Source organism: Dipodomys merriami, unplaced genomic scaffold, assembly GCF_024711535.1.
Source record: "Dipodomys merriami isolate MVZ:Mamm:240054 unplaced genomic scaffold, mDipMer1.0.p SCAF_8, whole genome shotgun sequence".
Taxonomy (NCBI): Eukaryota; Metazoa; Chordata; class Mammalia; order Rodentia; family Heteromyidae; genus Dipodomys; species Dipodomys merriami.
The window spans coordinates 49,988,684-50,009,038 of record NW_027206401.1 but is presented as its reverse complement, the minus strand read 5'-3'; the positions used below and the strand labels follow the sequence as shown (position 1 = coordinate 50,009,038).

General features: G+C 39.3%; 1 protein-coding gene across 1 annotated transcript; it reads right to left on the bottom strand.

Moving 5' to 3' along the window:
- Positions 1 to 780: 780 nt before the first annotated feature.
- Positions 781 to 19,336, bottom strand: Cga (glycoprotein hormones, alpha polypeptide). Its single transcript, XM_070010167.1, has 4 exons — positions 19,227 to 19,336; positions 3,686 to 3,792; positions 2,345 to 2,529; positions 781 to 1,057 (listed from the first exon to the last, which is right to left on the bottom strand). Exons 2-4 carry the CDS (start codon positions 3,783 to 3,785, stop codon positions 980 to 982), a joined length of 363 nt encoding a protein of 120 aa, XP_069866268.1. The 5' UTR covers positions 3,786 to 3,792; positions 19,227 to 19,336; the 3' UTR covers positions 781 to 979.
- Between the last annotated feature and the right edge of the window lie 1,019 nt (positions 19,337 to 20,355).

Sequence of the window (20,355 nt, the reverse complement as noted above, 5' to 3'; positions counted from 1 at the left end):
TAGGATTCTAGGTGTAAAGCACTAACACCTGGCCATTTCGGGGTTGTGTTTTATTGCACATTTGTACCAGTAAAAAGTTTCTGATCAAATAGTTCCAATACATGCATGTTCACTTAAAAACTACCTACTGTACTGCCATAATAATGTATCTTAATTTTCATAAAAAAACATCAAAATGGAAATTTAAAGGGGGCATAAAATGAAGAGAAACTGAAGTTCTTTCATACCAAAGGATTCTCTGATAATTGCTCACTGACTGAAGAATACACAGTTTACTTCTAGCAGTTAAGTGGGAGCAAATCATCCAATATCAGGTCACTCAGTGCCCATGGTCCCAACTCACAGCCATTGGCTCATGCCTTTCAAAAGAAATTGGCTTTACTCTGTGTGTGCGTGTGTGTGTGTGTGTGTGTGTGTGTGTGTGTGTGTGTGTGTGTGTGTGTGTGTATGTGTGTGTGTGTGTGCCAGTACTGGGGCTTGAGCTTGGGGCCTAGGTGCTATCCCTTAACTTTTTGGCTCAAGGTTGGTGTTCTACACCTCCACTTTAGACTTTCTGCTGGGAAATTTGAGATAACAGTTTCCTGGACTTTCCTGCCCAGGCTACTTCAAATCACAATCCTCAGTTCTCAGCCTCCTAAGCAGCTAGGGTTACAGACATCATGCCTGGCTTTGGCTTTACTTTAAGAAAGAAAAAAAAAAGGTAATTCCATGGCTGACTGATGATTTAAAAGACTTTATTTCCAATGGAACAAGCTTTTAATGGTTATCAGATATGCTATATTTTATCCCAAATGGAAAGATCTAGACTGCTGATTGTACTGCACAGGAGCAGGAGGAAAGCAATCGAGCTGCAGCATGTTTCTGAAGCACACAAAATGGTCTGGCCAGGAAAAGGAGGGCTGTATCGCACAAACCCTGAACAACTTCAGTTCCCATTCCATGAAATCAGCAGTCGTCAACACAACAGTGTGCAAAATACTTAAGATTTGTGATAATAGCAAGTGCTGCAGTGGCACTCGGTGTGGTTCTCCACTCTGGCGTTCCCCATTACTGTGGCCTGCAGGAGCAGGGAACAAAGATGGAGGTATGAAAGGATGGGTGGATAGATAGATAGATAGATAGATAGATGGATAGATAGATAGATAGATAGATCACATTTGAAAATGTTAAGCAAACTTATTGGTAAATGAATTAAATAGATACTGGCTACATTTACATAGTCTCCCTTTCAGGCATATTTTCACCCTAAAAGATTAAGTTCATACAATGTAAATATGCTATTCCTGTCTCCCAACTTCCTGTAGTCATCTCTTTCCCTATTGTGAATGAAGCCAACCTGTACCAGGTTTCATTTGTTTTCCTTTCAGTACTCTGATTATTATCTTGGTTTCTTGTTTCTTTTATAGAAAGAGTTGGGTTGGTTTTTTTTTTTCTTTTACTTGATTTGGTTCCGTTATGAAAATTAACCTAGGGCTGTGTGTATGATAGGCTTTGGCCTATATTCTCAGTTTATAAAAATACTCATCAACTTATTTTAATTTTGATTTTGCCACATTGAGAATCAAACTCCAGGGCCTTGCATATATCCTAACTCTTTTGTTTTGATAACTTTATTTTTTACTGGCATGTAACAATGATAATTTTTTTTTTTTTGGGTCCGGTCGTGGGGCCTGAACTCTGGGCCTGGGCGCTGTCCCTCAGCTCTTCAGCTCAAGGCTAGCACTCTACCACTATGAGCCACAGCGCCACTTCCGGCTTTTTTCTTTTTGCTTATGTGGTGCTGAGGAATCGAACCCAGGGCCTCAAGCATGCAAGGCAAGCGCTCTACCACTGAGCCACCTTCCCAGCCCACAATGATAATTTTTTATGAGCAAGCATGACAATTTGATATGCATATGCAGTATAAAATAATCAGATCAGCTTTCAACTTGTCCATCTCCTTGCATATTTATTATTAATTTGTGTGGAGAATCTTTTAATTTCTTTCCTCTAGTTCTCTACAAGACACATAATAAATGGTGGTGAACTACTGTTACCCTACTGTGCTGAGGAACATAAGAACTTTTTTCTGTGGGTCTGTAGTTTTGTTCCCAATATACAACCTCCTTCTTCTGTGTCTCCCCCATACGTGACCACTAGTCAACTATCAACTTATCTGAAATAAACTTATTTTTAACCTTAGCTAACTCTGCTAAGTTAAAGTACAAATATAGCCCCTGCCCACAAAAAAGTTTGAAAAAAAGATGGGTCTCTAGACACCTTTGGCATTAAATTTCATGGATGCCCTATGAACAATTCTCTGGTTTACTGGGCAGAAATTGTCTCTGATCCTTGCAGTTCTTACCTTTGTAAATGCTTTGGCCACACAGCATGTGGCCTCGGAGGTGATGTTTTTGGGAACCAGCATTGTCTTCTTGGACCTGGCTGGAGTGGGGTATGCCCTGGAGAAGCAGCAGCCCATGCACTGATAAATGGGGGCTCCCAGCTTGGAAAAGTATTTGTTTTCCTTTAGCTTGCATTCTGGGCATCCTATCAGACATAAAAGAAAGAAAGAAAAGAACCCCAAAAGGATTCAAAGATAAATTGAATTTTTCCATATAAGGAGATGGAAAATATTCCTTTTCCATGGACAATGAGAGGGAAGTAAATTCTTTTGGCTACATGTTAATCTTCATACATAATATTTTACACTAATTATGAACATGTTTATAGGAAAACAACTTTTTTCAGACCTACATGGGAACTCTCGCTTACAGTAATTTCTCTCCCTTCCAAGTATGAATTTATCTCAATGCTAATAGTATGCTTAGAGAGAACACAAAACTTGACAGATGAAAATGCCATATTCTGAAGAGAAAATTTTGCCCAGAGGCAAAATATTTTCTCCTTTAGAACTTGCTGTTGTTATTTCCCTACAGGAGCTCCAAATATTAGCAGAGAAAAATATGTCAGAGTTAAGAAAGCTTGGTGAACACAGAGAGCCTGGTATTAGATCAGCATCTACAGTTGGGATTGGGGATTAAAATATTACCATGTATCTAGAGGAAAAAGGATAACAAATAGTTGTTCACAATTTTAAACCAATGGAATTATATCCAACACTCGATAGGAATTTTCAAACAATACAGCAAAACAAGTTGCTGAATAAATCTGGTTTGGTTTGGAAGTAGAGCTATAGCTCAAGTGGTAGAGCACTAGCCTTGGGCAAAAAAGCTCAGGAACAGTGCCCAGGCCCTCAAGCCTCAGGACCAACACAAATAAAAAACAAAAGCAAACAAAAAAAACTCTGAAAAAAAATGGTTTTGTTTTTCTCACTTGTTAACTGATATGACAATTCTTCTTCAAAGGCAATGTTAAAATCATCCCAAATCTTCCTGGGAGAAATGCAGAAAAATGAATAAGAATGATGTTCTTGTAAAACTCATAAGGAGAAATAATGAGCCTATTTCAAATGAAAATGTACCAGCTGCTACTTAAATGGATGTGTAAGACACCATTTGCTCTGTACTGTTTCTGAACCTAATTTAATTGTATGTTCACCATCTACAAATGCCTAGCTATGTATCCAGCAGTGAGGATTTATCACATTTGAAAAGGAGGTAGAAGTGTAATTAATGGAGCTATTGATGTCCATCCAGAAATCTATGTTATCCTAATTACTTCAAACCCAATTTTGGCTTCATACCCTGCATGGTAAAGTCTCCATCAGGGAAGGAATGGAGAATATGCAGAAACACAGACAACATGACCAGGATGACGGCTGCATATTTCCTGTAGTAATCCATGGCTCTCCTGTAAAACCAGATATTAAGAAGAAGAAAAAAACAGTCACAACCATCTCATTTTGGCCTTCCAGTAATAACAACAGCCAATAGTTGTAACAACACTACTCATAATATTCAGAAATGGCTTGATCCCTCTGCCTTCAGCTCCTAATATGTTATAAAGCCATGCAAATATAACAAGTTCCTTTTAGGAAAGAGGTCAGGAACTGAATCATTCCATTTCCCATTAAAAGCAGTAGAATTGGACTTGATGATAACACTCTTAAAATATACCATTTTATTAACTTTCATTGTCCTCATCTGTAAAACATAAATTTAAAATAGATATCCAATACTTGTATGTATATGTATAAACTCACACATAAATATGCACATAATATATATTTACATATGATATAGGAAACATACGATGATGTGAGCCGAGCTTTTCCATTCTTACATTTCCAGCCTGGAGAAAAGGTCACCGGTGGCAAGTGACCTCTAAGACACATTGCCTGTAATATGCAAGGGAAGACAGTAGATAATGTCTATCACAATTTTCTACCTAGCATATCTAGCCCTCTGGAATCAGACCTATAGATACAGCTTTACTTAAGCACTCTGAGGGCCTGAGGTTAGACTCTCCAAGGTCAGCTAAGTGATGGGCCAGATTCAAGGGAGACCGTGGTCTCACTGCATCTGTAAAGGGGGCTAAGGGACATTGCAAGACAGTCATTTTTATCTCTATATGTCCTAACAAAAACATTTCATGTAAGATCAGAGTGACAGCCAGGTACCAGTGGCTCATAACCGTAATCCTAGCTTCTCAGGTATCGGAGATCTGATGATCAAGATTTAAAGCCAACACGGTTAGAAAAATCGATGAAACTCTTTCCTCAAATTAACTAGCAAAAATCTGGAAGTAGAGATGTGGCTCAAATGGTAGAGCTCAAAACTTGAAGGAAAAAGCCAAGCAAGAGCATGAAGCTCTGAGTTCAAGCCCAAGTACCCCAGTACACACACATACACACACACACACACACACACACACACACACACAGACATATATACACAAACACACACATACACACACACGACAGACACATATCTATTTTTAAGTGAAAGTGTTAGAAATTGCTCATGCTAGAACCGTGAGAGCTGAGAGTCAATATACAATGCAATGCAATACAATATTTAGAAAAGCTATGAAAAATCTTCAGGACTTGGGGCAAGGTGAATTGTTTTTAGACTTGACAGACCTAGGTTGATGCATAAAAGAAAAAATTGAAGCTGGGTGACAGTACCTCATGGCTATAATCCCAACTACTCAGGAGACTCTGAGATCTGAGATTTGAGGTTCAAAGCCACCTAGACAAAAAGATCTGAGACTCTTATCTCCAATTAACCAGTGTAAAGCCAGAAGCGGAGGTGTGGCTCAAGTGGTAGAGCACCATTCTTTTTTTCTTTATTGAGATTAAGTGATTACATAAATTCCACAGTATTGGATAGTGATACTTAGCCAAAGTCACAAACACATTTTAACCTTCACAAGGTAAATTGTCATTATCTTGGTCTATAAAGCTTATGAACTGTACAAACTTTGACAAAACAACTGTTATGCCTAGGTCGCAGGACCCCCACCAAGAAGACCACCAAGAGTCAGACTTTACAGCTGTTTTAAGGTTTTATTTAGACCGGCTGCAGCTCGGGCCTTATTTAGACCCGCTGCAGCTCGGGCCTCGTCCTACACTCTGACACAGCAGAGCCTAAGAGGAGAGCCCTGAGCTAAGGATTTGCAGGGCTTATAAAGGCACACAACCAGGTGTTTTACCACCACGTGTTGCTCTGCTCTGACACAAGCAACAAATGGTCACTGCCTCAAGTACTTTAACCCTTCACAACTATTTTTTCCAAATCAGGTGATATGTGTATTTCTTTCCTTTTGCTTAATATCAGCTGTTCCCTCTCTCCCTCTCATGCCCTTGAGTTGCTTAGTTCACTTTCATCAATGTCCAGGGCAGCTGATGGGCCCCTCTGCTGTATTTTTTCACCCATTTTCCTCTGATTCTTTGCCCTCCTCCTCGCTTCCCTCAGATGTGCACATGTATATACCATAGGTGAGGTCAAGAACATAGAGTTGCCTAAAAACGATATGACAAATTAAGAAGAGGGCCTTTGTTTCTTGACTACTGTTTACTTTGTCATATTTCGTTGTGTTTTGAATTTAACATCTGCATATCTGGGAGACCATATGCCACTTGTCTCTTTGATCTTGACTTTTTTCACTCAAGATGATTTGTTCTAGTTCCATCTATTTCCCTGTGAATGCCATTATTTTATCCTTTCTAATGGATGGGTAAGAGTCCATTGTATATAGGTACTACAATTTTTCAATCCATTGATCTGTAGTAGGGCATCTGGGTCGTTTCCATATCTTGACTATTGTGAAGAGTGCAGCAATGAACATGGAGGTGGTCGTGTGTCCTTGTATCCTGGGGTAGAGCACCCTTCTTAAGTGAAAAAGCTAAGGGACATTGCTCAAGCCCAGTGTTCAAGCCTCCATCCTGGCACAAAATGTATACATATATATTTTTTAAAGAGTGAGGGAAGAAGAATTGCCCCTCCATTTGTACCTTATTCAAATGAAAAGTATAGCTACAATACTCTGAACCTCTAAAATAACACCAAATGCTGGCATAGATACAAAGAAATAGAATGAGTCAGACATTGCCTGCAACAATGTAAAATGGTACAACAACTCTGAAAAACAGTTTCTTCTAAAACTAAACATGGACTTACCTTATGACTCAGCAGTATCACTCTTGGTCATTTATTTCAAAGAAACGCAAGCTACATTCACACAAGAAGACTACATGAATGTTCATTTGAGCTTTACTTAGAATAGCTAAAACTGGAAACAATACATATTTCCTTTTATAGGTGAATGATTATACAAACAAAGGTACACTAAGCTTATTTGAAGATCATTTGAAGATTTTGGGGGGCAATTTTGACCAAATATAACCAAAAATGAATACATTTTCTTAATTGAAAGAGATTTCAAAAGGAAAAAAATTGAATTTCCACACACACATTATGCAGTTCAGTCCCACAATATTCTTAGTTAGACTTAAAGTATTGTCTAATCTTCTGATGTTTCCCTGATAGTAATCTGGTGAAAATATCTCTCTCAAAAAGGGAATGTTGCCCCAAAAGCAAAGTAAAAGTGAATATGCTGGCCTGCAGGTGTCTAGCTACTCAGGAGGCTAAGATCTGAGGATCAAAGTTCAAAGCCAGCCTGAGCAGAAAAGTTTGTGGACTCTTATCTCTAATTAACCAGCAAAAATCCAGAAGTGGAGGTGTGGCTTAAGTAGTAAAACACTGGCCTCTAGTGAAAATACTAAAGGATAGGCCCTGAGTTAAGGCCCCAGTACCAGGACACACGCACACATACACAGAGTGAATGAGCTGAACTGAAGTGATGAAGTGAAAATCTGAGGTTAAAAGTCAGCATGTCTTTGGCCTATATTGGCTGATTATATGGGAAAAATGAATCAAGTACCTACAGTGCTTAAGATAAAAGAGCATAAAATAAAGCCAAGGGCCAGTGGCTCATGCCTATAATCCTAGCTACTCAGGAGGCTGAAATTCTGAGGATTTGCTGGCTAGTTGGAGAAAAGAGTCTGCCTGAGCTGGCTTGGAACTTTAATATTCAGATCTTACCCTAAGTACCTAGAACTATAGACGTTAGCCACTGGTGTGCCACTGGACCTTAGGGCCTGGGCACTGTCCCTGAGCTGCTTCTGTACAAGGCTAGCACTCTACCACTTGAGCCACAGCACCACTTCAGGCTTTTTTCTGTTTATGTGGTACTGAGGAATTGAACCCAGGGCTTCATGCATGTTAGGAAAGCACTCTACCACTAAGCCACATTCCCAGCCCCTAAATATATGTGTTCTTTTTTTGTGTGTGTGAACATACTGTACAGAGGGGTTACAATTACATGGGCAAGATAATGAGTACATTACTTATCAAGCATTGCAGCCTCCTCCTTTGTTTACCCCTCACATCCCTTCCCAGCCTCCCCCCGCTCCCCCACCCAATCCTCCAACTTGTACTTCTCATTGTTGCAACGGGTCCACCTGTATCCTTAAACAACTTGTTTTTCCCCTTCTCCTCCACAAATTATACCGACATCAAATATAGTGAAAGCAGGGGTTATACTGTGGAGGAGGGACATACAAAGCAACAAAGAGATAATCTTATAAATGCGTTAGAATATATGTGTTCTTATGTGTAAATAATTATGGATTTGATTTATCTTCATATGTATTTAACACTGAATAAACATTGTTTTGTTCTAAGTCAGTGGTTCTCAAAGTGGGATCTGGAAACCCCCAAATACCTTCAGTGTATATATGAGAACAAAATGATTTCCATAATAAAGCTGAAGTATTGTTTGTCTATTTGCTCTTTTTCCTCTTCAGTGTTGAGAAATTTTCTAGAGGTTCCATGACATATTCTATTGTAACATATTGAATAAAGATGTCTATGAGATTTAGAGGATTCTAATAGACCAGACATGAAAGAGATTTGCAAAAAGATAAAGCAATGTCATTGTTTATCAATATTTTTGTTTGGGAAGTTATCATTTTTAATAAATATATGTTAATAGGTGAAGATTTTTTTAAATTTTTTAAATGAACAAATATTTCAAAAGTGTTTCTAACACACTTTTTAAGCCATTCAATATTGATTGATGCAATCTCATAAACAAAAGCACTTTGGGCCCTTCAGATATTTTACTGAACAGATTCTGAGAACAGAAAGTCTGAAAGCCATCACCCTGAGTGATATACAAAATCTTAAGGACAATTTTGGAATGAAAACTGGTTTCCTTTTTTAAACTAGAATCGCTTTTATGCTTTGATATTGCAACCCATATATTATAAAATTTCACTGCCATTATGCAGTGAACAATTATATCAGAATTAATTCAGAGAGACACATTTGTAACAAGATCCCAGAATGTAGAAATGTGAAATCAGCTCACATTGTAGCATATGACTTTATGCTAAAGTGAAAGAGAGATCAAAAAATAGAACCAAACTCACACTGATATAGCATACAATATATCAGAAATTTCTTTCTCTGTTTTATTCTTTTTTTTTTTTTTTTTGCCAGTTGTGGGGCCTGAACTCTGGGCCTGGGTGCTGTCCCTCAGCGCTTCAGCTCAAGGCTAGCACTCTACCACTTGAGCCACAGTGCCACTTCCACCTTTTTCTGCATATGTGATGCTGAGGAATTGAACCCAGGGCCTCATGCATGCAAGGCAAGCACTCTACCACTGAGAGTCTTTATTATTTTTAACAGTATTAACCAATCACAAGATTATTAACTCTCAAATATTGATGTTTTTGAAAAACTTAAAATTTCTTTTTAGCTGGGCACCCATGGCTCATATCTGTATACCTAGTTCCTCGAGAAGCTGAGATTTAAGGATCATGGTTCAAAGCCAGCCTGGTCAGGAAAATCTGTGAGATTCTTAGTCTCTAATAAACCAGCAAAAAAAAAATCTGGGAGCAGGGACTGGGAGTAGGACTTAGTAGTAAAGTGCTTGCCTAGCATGCATGAAGCACTGGGTCTGATTCCTCAGTACCATGTAAATAGAAAAAGCTGAAAGTGGCGTTGTGGCTTAAGTGGTAGAGTGCTATCCTTGAGCAAAAGAAGCTTAGGGACAGTGTCCCGGCCCTGAGTTCAAGCCTCAGTACTGGCAAAAAAAAATGCTGGGAGTATAACTATGGCTGAAGTGGTAGAGCAATAGCCCTGAGCATAAAAGCTCAGGGACAGCACCCAGACCTTTGAGTTCAAGCCCCAGGATCAGTACAAAAAAAAATTAATAAATTCTTATCATTCAAAAGCTTTAGTATTTTGGAGGAAAATTAAAAATTGGGGCAAGAAAAACAATTACATTTACCTACAATTTGTGCTGTTTTTAAAAATATAGGATGATCAATCTAAAATAGGATTCGGATTCATTGATCTCAACCTCTTTACATGTTTCAACAGAATACCTTCAATACCATAGTCTCCAGCCATCCAACACCAGCCTAATCTGCAATGTCCATCCCCCAATATGAATCAAAAAATGCATTTTCTCAAGTTGGCCTTTATGGCTTTTTTCTCCTTTCTCAGCCTGTTCACCTCTGGGTTCAACCCAAAGCCAGAATAAATAACTCTCCACTGCATTCATCTATCACTCTGCTTATAAACATGAGTTCAGCAGATGGTGTTCATGTTATCTCTCCATCCATGTGAAAGCTTCTATGGATAAAATCTCTAGCCTGCTAATCTATCACTGCCTAGAGGAAGGCATGGAATAGATGTTCAGTACAATTACATGCAGTTGTTCTTTAGATAAGTAATAATGTCAGAAAAAAAATTTCTAACAGAGTTGTCATCCTTGAATAGCAACTTAAAATAAAAGCTCAGTAAAATAAAATATTTTCAGTTAAATTCATGAGAGGCAGCATATTTGACTTTGTTATAATTTGTTACTGGTTAATACATGAATCTGTAGGCATCATGTATGCCATCAACAGGAACCACTTTATGATAAGATACAAAGATCACATATGAATTTAAAAGGAAACTATTAATAGTAAGAATCAGCCCATTGCTGGGCACCAGAGGCTCACACCGCTACTCAGGAGGCTAAGATCTGAGGATTGGAGTTCAAAGCCAGCCCAGACAGGAAGACACTCTTACCTCCAATAAACCACTCAGAAAACTGGAAGTGGTGCTGTGGCTCAAGTGGTAGAGTGCTAGTCTTTAGCTAAAGAGCTGTGGGACAGTGTCTAGGCCCAGAGTTCAAGCCCCACAACCAACAAAATCAAAAACAAAACAAAAAAAAGAAAGCCCATTGATATGCCTGAAACATTAAGATATCATGGCCATAGGCTATGGAACGTACCTAGCAGAATACCTATTACAACTTAATCTTAGAACATAGTAATTCTGTATATACACTTACTTATGGATTATTTTATTTTAATTATTTATTTGTTATCTGGTTGGTTGTCAGCTTTTGGTCTGAATCAGCTTAGCATATAAGAAAGTATAATTGTTCTGAGCTAAATAAACCTCAATTCTTTATATGCTTTTTAAAAAAGTGTACTGTTGTATTGATTCTCCTTTTTTTTATATTTATCGTTTTCTCTTGCATTAACACAAATCAAGCATTCAAGGAGGTGACACTGATCAAAATGTAGTATAATCATTAACTTTGTTATATGGCACCTTCTTTGTACAACTACTTAAAGATAAAAAAAATTAAAAATCAAAACAAAAGAATCTGCATCTCCACTTATATCAAACTATTCACAATTGTGTGCATGCATGTGTACATGCATGTGCGTGTACAGAGACTTGAAATCAGGGCGTTGGCTCTTTCACTTGGCTTTCTCATTTACAGCTGATGCTCTACCATTTAAGCCAGACCTTCAATCAAACATTTTGCTCCTTAATTGAAAATAAGTCTCTCTGACTTTTCTGCTAGGGCTTGTTTTGAACTGCAATTCTCAGTTCTCAGCCTCCTGCGCAGCTAGGATTACAGTGTGAGCCACCAGCACCCAGCTTACAATCTTTTAAAAAATATTTCTATTAACATACTTTAGTTGTACAAAGGATTTTTGTGATATTTCCATATATTCATATAATGAACCCCAATCAAGTTCACCCTCTCCATCGCTCCCTCTTTCTCTTATCTCCACTTCTTCTTCTTAAAACAATTTCAACAAGTTCCTTTGTTCTATGTTCATATGTACATATAAAGTGCTAGGTTCTTAAAATAATATGACTGTAAGAAAAGATAGCATTCTTGAAAATATAAAATTACCATAAGTCAGCCTGGCACTGGTGGCTCACACCTGTAAATCCTAGCTACACAGGAGGCTGGGATTTGAGGATCAAGGTTCAAAGCCAGGTAGTGAAGACAAATCCATGAGACTCTCATCTCCAATTAACCAGCAAGTCAGAAGTGGAGGTGTGGCTCAAGTGGTAGAGTTCAGCCTTGAATGAATAAGCTAAGCAAGATCGAGAGGCCTTGAGTCCAAACCCCATAACTGGCATGCATACACAAAAGAAATTACCATGCTTTATCAATATTAGTTAACATATGTTTGCCTATCATTATTTATTGATTCCATATAACTCTATATTCAATAATTTATAAAATAAGTAAACACTCTGCTTATGTATCATACAAGTCATATATGTGAATATGTATGTATATATATATGTGTGTATATATATATATGTGTGTGTGTGTATATATATATATATGTGTGTGTGTGTGTGTGTGTGTGTGTGTGTGTGTGTGTATATATATATATATATATATATATATATATATATATATATATATATATATATATAGACACACCAAACTTGACATGTGCACCTAGGCCTATATCTATAAAATATCGTTCCAGAAAGATTACCAGTGGCTAAAACCATGTGTCATTCTGTCACTTGCAAAGTGATATTTCCTTTGCTTCCTCAGGCTGCTCAAGCATGGGAGGTTTGTGGGTTTCTAATGGTGGTGATAGCTGCAGTGAGTCATCCATGCACTCTACCTCAGGAAGCTCCAGTGACACATAGCACATTTTCAAGATGACTGGCTAGGGTTAGGGGCATAGTTCTATGCTAACTAAACAGAGGACATCTAACTGACTTCTAGGGGTTAACCTGAGGCTTCACTCCATGAGTTTCATCTAGTCCAGCTACCTACCAAGGAAAGGAGAAGTTGGCTGTCTCCAGTGATCACTAATGAAAGGGTACCTTTGAAGGCTCAGTGAGCCTTGGGACAGGCTGTGAAGCACAGGACATGCCCAAGTGGTAGCATCTTGTGTGGACCAGAGGAGACAGCCATAGTTGAGCTTTGTGAAGTCTCTGTTTTTTGTTTTTGTCCTGGAGCTTGAACTCAGCCTGGGCACTGTCCCTGAGCATCTTTTGCTCAAGACTAGCACTCTACCACTTGAGCCACAGCGCCACTTCCAGCTTTTTCTGTTTATGTGGTACTGAGGAATTGAACCCAGGGCTTCATGCATGCTAGGCAAGCACTCTACCACTAAGCCACCTTCCCAAACCCTCGTGAAGTCTCTGAAGCTGAAAGCCTGAAGGGAAAGCGAGACATCTAAACTTCCAGTGGGTCAATGGTCAGGAAACTCACCTCAGAGTATGCCTGACTATAGTTTTCCTTCCTCCTGGTCCCTTGTTCCAGGAAGTGAGTTATTACCTTACTCTTGTAACTTACCCTGATCCCCCAAGTTGGCAATGAATATTTCTCGTGTCTCTATGTTCCTCTTCCATCTTCATGAGCCCTCCAAAGCCAATAGATACTCAGATGTCACCCGTAGGCACTCAAGTGACCCAAACCTTCACATATTTACTGATAGTTTTCCAAAAAGAGTAGTGACAAAGGAAGCCACAATCTGCCTCATTCTATTTTCATTGTTACATTAAGCTGCTTCATGATGCTATTATAATTATGTAATTAAAATATTGGTGGACTGGGAAGGTGGCTCAGTGGTAGAGTGCTTGCCTAGCATGCATGAAGCCCTGGGTTCGAGTCCTCAGTACCACATACACAGAAAAAGCTGGAAGTGGTGCAGTGGCTCAAGTGCTAGAGTGCTAGCCTTGAGCAAATGAAGCTCAAGAGTGCTAGAATGCTAGCCTTGAGCAAATGAAGCTCAAGAGTTCAAGCCCTAGGGCTGGCAAATAAATAAATAAAATTTTAGTATTCTCCATTATCCTTCTGTTTTTTCTAGCACATCAGCATCTTTAAATTTTTACTGCATACTATAAATCTATTTTGCAAGAAAAAAATCAATGTGAAAATGTCAGAGGACAAACTCAATATACAATAAAATGTTACCTTTTCAAGGAGAAGTTCTAATATTTGACATTTAAAAATACTTCAGGTTTAAATTGAACATTGTAGTTGTACTACTATTAAGAATAAAATAATATGCCACGCACTGGTGGTTCATGCCTGTAGTCCTAGCTTTTCAGGAAGCTAAGACCTGAAGATCATAGTTTGAAGCCAGCCTGAGCAGGAAAGTCCATGAGACTTTTATCTCCAATTAGCCACCAGAAAACCAGAAGCAGAGCTATTGCTATTCAAGTGGTAGGGTACTAGCATTGAGCATATTAAACCCAGGAACAGTATCTAGGCCCTGAGTTCAAGCTCTAGGAGTGATATGTATACACACACACACACACAAACACATACATACACACACACACACACACACACACACACACACACACACTAAAATAATAGTGTCGATTTCTTTCTCAGAAATGTAAATGTCAGAAGCTAATGTGAGACAGTATTATAGTAATATAATACTCTTTCCTGTAATTTATTAAATTTGTGGACTTTATTGTGTTCTGTTTATCTAAGCTGTTTTGTGACTTCTTTGAATACTGCCTAATAAGCACAAAGTGCTAAGTTTGAACTCCAGTGCTGCAAAAAAAGGGAGGGGGGAATAAATAGAATCACTAAAGCTATGGGACTGAGGATAGAGCTCAGTGATAAGAGTATTTGCCTAGCATGCATAAGGCTCTCGGCTAAATCCCTAAAACTTCAGAAAGGAGGGCAAGGGGTCAAAGAGAAACAGTAAGTTATAAAAAATATATTTGATTTGCCTGAAGTTTTTCAATAACCAGAGAATCAGAGGTACTTTATTGATTAATCAATCCTGGCACTTTACTTAGGAGGTAGTGACACATGCTTGTAAGTCCCAGGAGGATTATGAATTAGAAACCAGCCTCAGCTCTATAGAAAGTTCAAGGCCAGCCTGGACTGCATAGTAGGAATTGTCCACTCCCAAAAAATAATGGGAAGCAAAGGAAGGAATGGAAGGAGAGATGGAAGGAAAGGAAAGGAAGAATGAAATAATTATTATATTTTGATAAATATTATTTTATATGATCAGAAGTCCATGGGTGTTGTACCTTTGTGTTCCTCCCAGAAGAGTAGAAATAATGTTTTGTGTGCAAAAAGAAGCCCTTAAGTGTTCATGTCTATGACAGCTCATATGTTCCAAAGATAGCCATGAAAAGTTCTCTCAACAGCATGACCTTGCCACTTACACCTCCAAACCCAGAATATCTGTCTCTGTGCCCCCTTTCATCTAAGTAACCTTCACTACAACTTTAGCCATTAGACTATGGCAGACATGACAGTGGATGAGTCATAGGTGTGTCCCTAAACTGACCTGACAGCTCTGCTTCCAGTCTCTTAGAAACTAACTGATAGGTAAGAAATGCTCTAAGATACAGGTTGATGCATTCTCTTAGTGGGACTAAAGGAGGATACTCTTAAAACAGGAACCCAAAGGTGCAACTCCTCAGAACACTTAAAATACTATTTATCAAAAGGAATTCCAGGAAGTGGAAACATGTTTGGTTTGGTTTGTTTGGTGGTAGTGATGGTGGTGGAGGTGTAGTTTTCACTTTGGGGTGTTTTGCTCTTGTTCCTTTTTGTCTTTTGTGGGGGAGGGAAAGCAAAAGGGACACAGAAATGGAGAGAGGACGGGCAAATAAAAGCAGGCATGGTGCTCAGTAGATACCATGTGGGAAACGAACTATGCAACCTATGGGCAAAGGGAAGGAAGGACTGGCATTGTCCAAAAAGAAATGCACTCATTACCTGACTTATGAAACAGTAACCCTGCTGTACAACACCTTAATAATTATGAAATTCTATTTGAAAAGTTAAAAAAAACGCTATAAGAATTGGAGGTATGGCCCTAGTGGTAGAAAATCTGCCCAGCAAATATAAGGCCTTGAGTTCAAACCCCAGTGCCACCAATATATATATATACAGTCCACTGTCCTGGGAGGGTAGGATAAGAAGCCCCAGTCCCATTGAGAACCATGGGGATGTGAAGGCACATGGAAAGGGGAAGAGTCCCCACAGCTGATAAAAGAGCAGACTTGTGAGTGAAGCTGTGCTATCAGATGACTCTAACCCAAGCCACTGGTCCATCTGACTGCAAAGCACATGAAACCCAAGTTAAGGACTGTCCCAGTTGAGCCTTGTCTACCAGTAGGATTCTAAAAGACAAAAATCATTTATTGTTTTACCCATTAAGTTTCCAGGTACTTTGATGCACAGCACAGGGATGATTAGAACAATTGTTCTCTTCTAACAAAAATTTCAGCCAGGGCCCTAAGGCTCATACTTGTAATTTAGCTACTCAGGAAGCTGAGATTTGAGAATCACAGGTGAAAATTAGGCCAGGTAGAAAAGCCCCTGAGCTGTCTCCTCCAACCACCAAAAAGCTAGAAGTGGAGCTATGACTCAAGAGATAGAGCATTAGCCTTGAGCAAAAATTCTAAGGTACAATGCCCACCCAGGCCCTGAGTTCAAGCCCCAGTATTGGGAAGTGCATGCAAGTACACACACACACACACACACACACACACACACACACACACACACACACTCCAAAATCTGATATATCAGACTACCATCTGTGCTCTGTGCTTTCTTCTGGAACTCCCCCCCACTTCCACCCCCACCCTGCTTCTATGTCAAGCTGCAGCAATGGATACTGTAAGAAATCTGACCCACTTAAAATTCCAATGACTCTGTTAACAGCAAAAACAAAAACAAAATGAAAAACACTTTATAAAACCAAAGTTAAGGGCTGGGAAGGTGGCTCAGTGGTAGAGCGCTTACTTTGCATGCATGAGGCCCTGGGTTCAATTCCTCAGCACCACATAAGCAGAAAAGGCCAGAAGTAGTGCTGTGGCTCAAGTGGTAGAGCGCTAGCCTTGAGCTGAAGAGCTGAGGAACAGTGCCCAGACCCAGAGTTCAGGCCCCAGGACCAACAACAACAAGCTGATATTGAAATGAAAGCATGGAATCTTTTATAAATAATGATGACTACTCTTGACTTTTTTTTTTTTTGGTCAGTCATGGGGCCTGAACGCTGGGCCTGGACGCTGTCCCTCACTCTTCAGCTGCAGACTAGCGCTCTACCACTTGAACCTCAGCCTTACTTCCAGCTTTTTCTGCTTATGTGGTGCTGTGGAATCGAACCCAGGGCCTCATGCATGCAAGGCAAGCACTCTACTGCTGAGCCACCTTCCCAGCCCTACTCTTGACTTTTTAAAACAATTCAAGAAAATAGCAAAATATAATAATGCAATTTGGGTGCTCATATTTTGAATAATTGAATTGGCATTAAATTGAGTAATTAAGAGATATCTTGGAAAGTTAAAAAGATTCCGCTCCTAATGGAAAATATATTACTTCTGAGTAGGAAAAAAATTGTAGAGCCTAGCTGGGCACCAGTGGTTCATGTCTATAATTCTAGCAACTCGATAGGCTGAAATCTGAGGATTATAGTTTTGTGGGGGGGGGTGTTTTGGGGTTTTTGTTGTTTTTGTTTTTGTTTTTTGGTCATGGGGCTTGAACTCTGGGCCTGGGTGCTGTCCTTCAACTCTTCAGCTCAAGGTGAACGCTCTACCACCTGAGCCACAGCACCACTTCCGGTTTTCTGATGGTTATTTGAGATAAGAGTCTCATGGACTTTCCTTCCCGGGCTGGCTTTGAACCACAATCCTCAGAGCTCAGTCTCCAGAGTAGCTGGGATTACAGGTGTGAGCCACTGTCACCCGCCTTGAAGTCATAGTATGAAGCCAGCCCAGAGAGCAAAGTTTGTGTGAGTCTTATTTCCAATTAACCAGCAAAAAAAAAAAAAAAGCCAAAAGTAGAGCTGTGGCTTAAGTGGTAGAAAACAGCCTTGAGAAAAAAACCTGAGAGAACAAAGTTTAGGCCTCAGTATGGGCACGTGTGTGTGTGTGTGTGTGTGTGTGTGTGTGTGTGTGTGTGTGTGTGTGTGTGTGTGTGTATGAATGAGCTTCTATATGGCCAGTGGATACTCTGGATTAAGCCTAAAACTTTTTTTTTCCAGTCCTGGGGCTTGAACTCAAGACCTGGGTGCTATCCATGTCTACACTTGAGCTACAGCACCACTTCCTGCTTTTTCTGAGTAGTTTATTGGAGTTTATTAGATAAGAGTCTCATAGGCTTTCCTGCCTGGACTGGCTTCAAACCATGGTCCCCAGATCCCAGCCTCCTGAGTAGCTAGAATTACAGATGTGAGCCACGGGTGCCTGGCTAAGCCTAAAATTTTATGTGCTCTTATCCTTCAACACCAGTACAGAGGGAAAAAATATACTTTGGCTTTCTAATCTCAGTTTCTGAACCAGTCACCATTTCAGCTACAGCTAATATAACTAAAACTACAACAATCCCTCAGTATCTGTAGATTTTTTGTTTTGCTAAGATAGTCAGTGCTCATCTGTTACATAACATGTTATGTTTACTTATGACCTAGACACATCCTCCTATGCACTTAAGTTATCTCCAGATTGCTTACAATTTATAATGTAATTTAAATGTAATATAGGGCTGGGAATCTGACTTAGTAGTAGAGTGCTTGCTTGGCATGCATGAAGGCCTGGGTTCAATTCCTCAGTAAAACAGAAACAGAAAAACCCAGAAGTGGCGCTGTGGCTCAAGTGGTAGAGTGCTAGCTTTGAGCAAAAGAAGCCCAGGGACAGTGCCCAGGCTCTGAGTTCAAACCCTAGGACTGGAAAAAAATGTAATACAAACATTTGTTATACTTTGTTTTGAAAATAATGTCAAAATATTTTAATTTGAAATTTGTTGAATCCAAGGCTGTGGGACCTATGGATACAAAAAAAAAAAAACAAAAAAAAAAACAGTAATTGATTTTTTTTTAAGTGGGGAAAATGTTTCCAGAAATTCATCAGAATTATCCCCATCAGACTTGGGCAAGTAACTTATCACTGCAAGGTCATCAGCAATAGTTAGAGAAACACTACCAGCCATTAAGGAAACAGTATTCAAGAAATCCTAGTGTTAGTATTCAATGTCTTCGTGGGTGCATTTATCCAAAATGCAATCAGAATATATGACCAAGTAGGCTACTGTACCGCTGGCCAACTTGAAGCTACAGTTCTACATCATTCAAAAACATAATAAGACAGTATTGACCACTTACATAATGTCTACTTGCCCTCTGCCTGGTCCTTTGAAGCTAGTTACAACAATGTCATTCAAGCTGCATACAGTAATTCTCAAGAAAAAAAATTAGAGGCACACAGACACTTGGTACCTCAGCAGGAGACATTTGATTTCTGACTTCTGTTAGATAACATTTAGGCTTATGATAACAGATCACAATTTTTCAGACTTCCTTCTACTTCCATCATGAGAGCTGGAAAGAATACCTGCTTTTCTCTCTCTCTCTCTCTTTTTTTTTTTTACTAACCTTTCTGCACAGACTTTAAACATTCCCACCCACCCCCCATTTCTTCTCAAATACTTTACTCACATTATTTTATTTGTATTACCTTTCTCTGGACTTTTGTGCAGGATGTATTCAGGGCAGTTGATTGTGGATCTGAAGAGGAATTTTAATTTCTTCTTGTGATTTCCCAGTAACTGCAGTTAATAAAGTCCTCCTCTGTCTTTTATACCAGCAGAGTAATAAATACTGCACACTCCCCCTTGCATCTAAGCCCAGGGATCAACAGTAAATTCCATCCAATGATTGAATGGTACTTGGTGTAATTGCCATGACTTCAATTTGATCTTATCTTGTTTCAATCCTAAGATCATTTTTTGTTTTGAGCCATCTTCGGGTGGTGGTGCCTGAAAGGTCAGCTTATGAAAAGAAGAAGATTCGGTCATTTTCTATGTAATTTTATCCAGGTCTACACATAACATCCTGAAAGTTGACACTTTCCTATAAACAAGACTCTAAGAGTATCACAGTTAATTAGCTAAGTACCTGATGTTTTCATAAAACAAGAAGAGCCACAACTCCAGATAATAGATATGGAGCCCTTCCGGGCTAACAATAATTTTCCAGTAGGAAATAGAAACACAAAAGATAACTATTTAGACTTTTAAAAATGAATATTTGGGCTTGGAAGGTAGCTCAATGGTAGAGTGCTTGTCTTGCATGCATGAGGCCCTGAGTTCGATTCCTCAGCACCACGTAAACAGAAAAAGGTGGAAGTGGTGCTGTGGCTCAAGTGGTAAAGCGCTAGCCTTGAGCTGAAGGGCTAAGGGACAGTGTTCAGGCCCAGAGTGCAGGCACCACACCCGACACACACACACACACACACACACACACACACACACACACACACAATTAATGTGCATCTGGCTTTAATAAAGCTGCATAAAGAGACACAAGGAAGTTCTACTAAGGACTGCAGGTTTTCCTCATTTTTATAACGTTCAGTCTCTGCTGAACAGGAAATATATGAGGTATGACTTGCCAAGTCTAGAACACCCAACTCCTAGGATCCACTAAGTTCACTGCCTCACTAAAATTTATGTGCTTCCCCGGGCCACAGCTGTGGCTACCATTTCCATATACAGATCTTGAGCTTTCAAAGATTCCTGTTTCCATCTGCTACTAGTATCAGCTCTGCAGTGACTGGCTTAAATTCAAACAGGAAAGAAATAGGA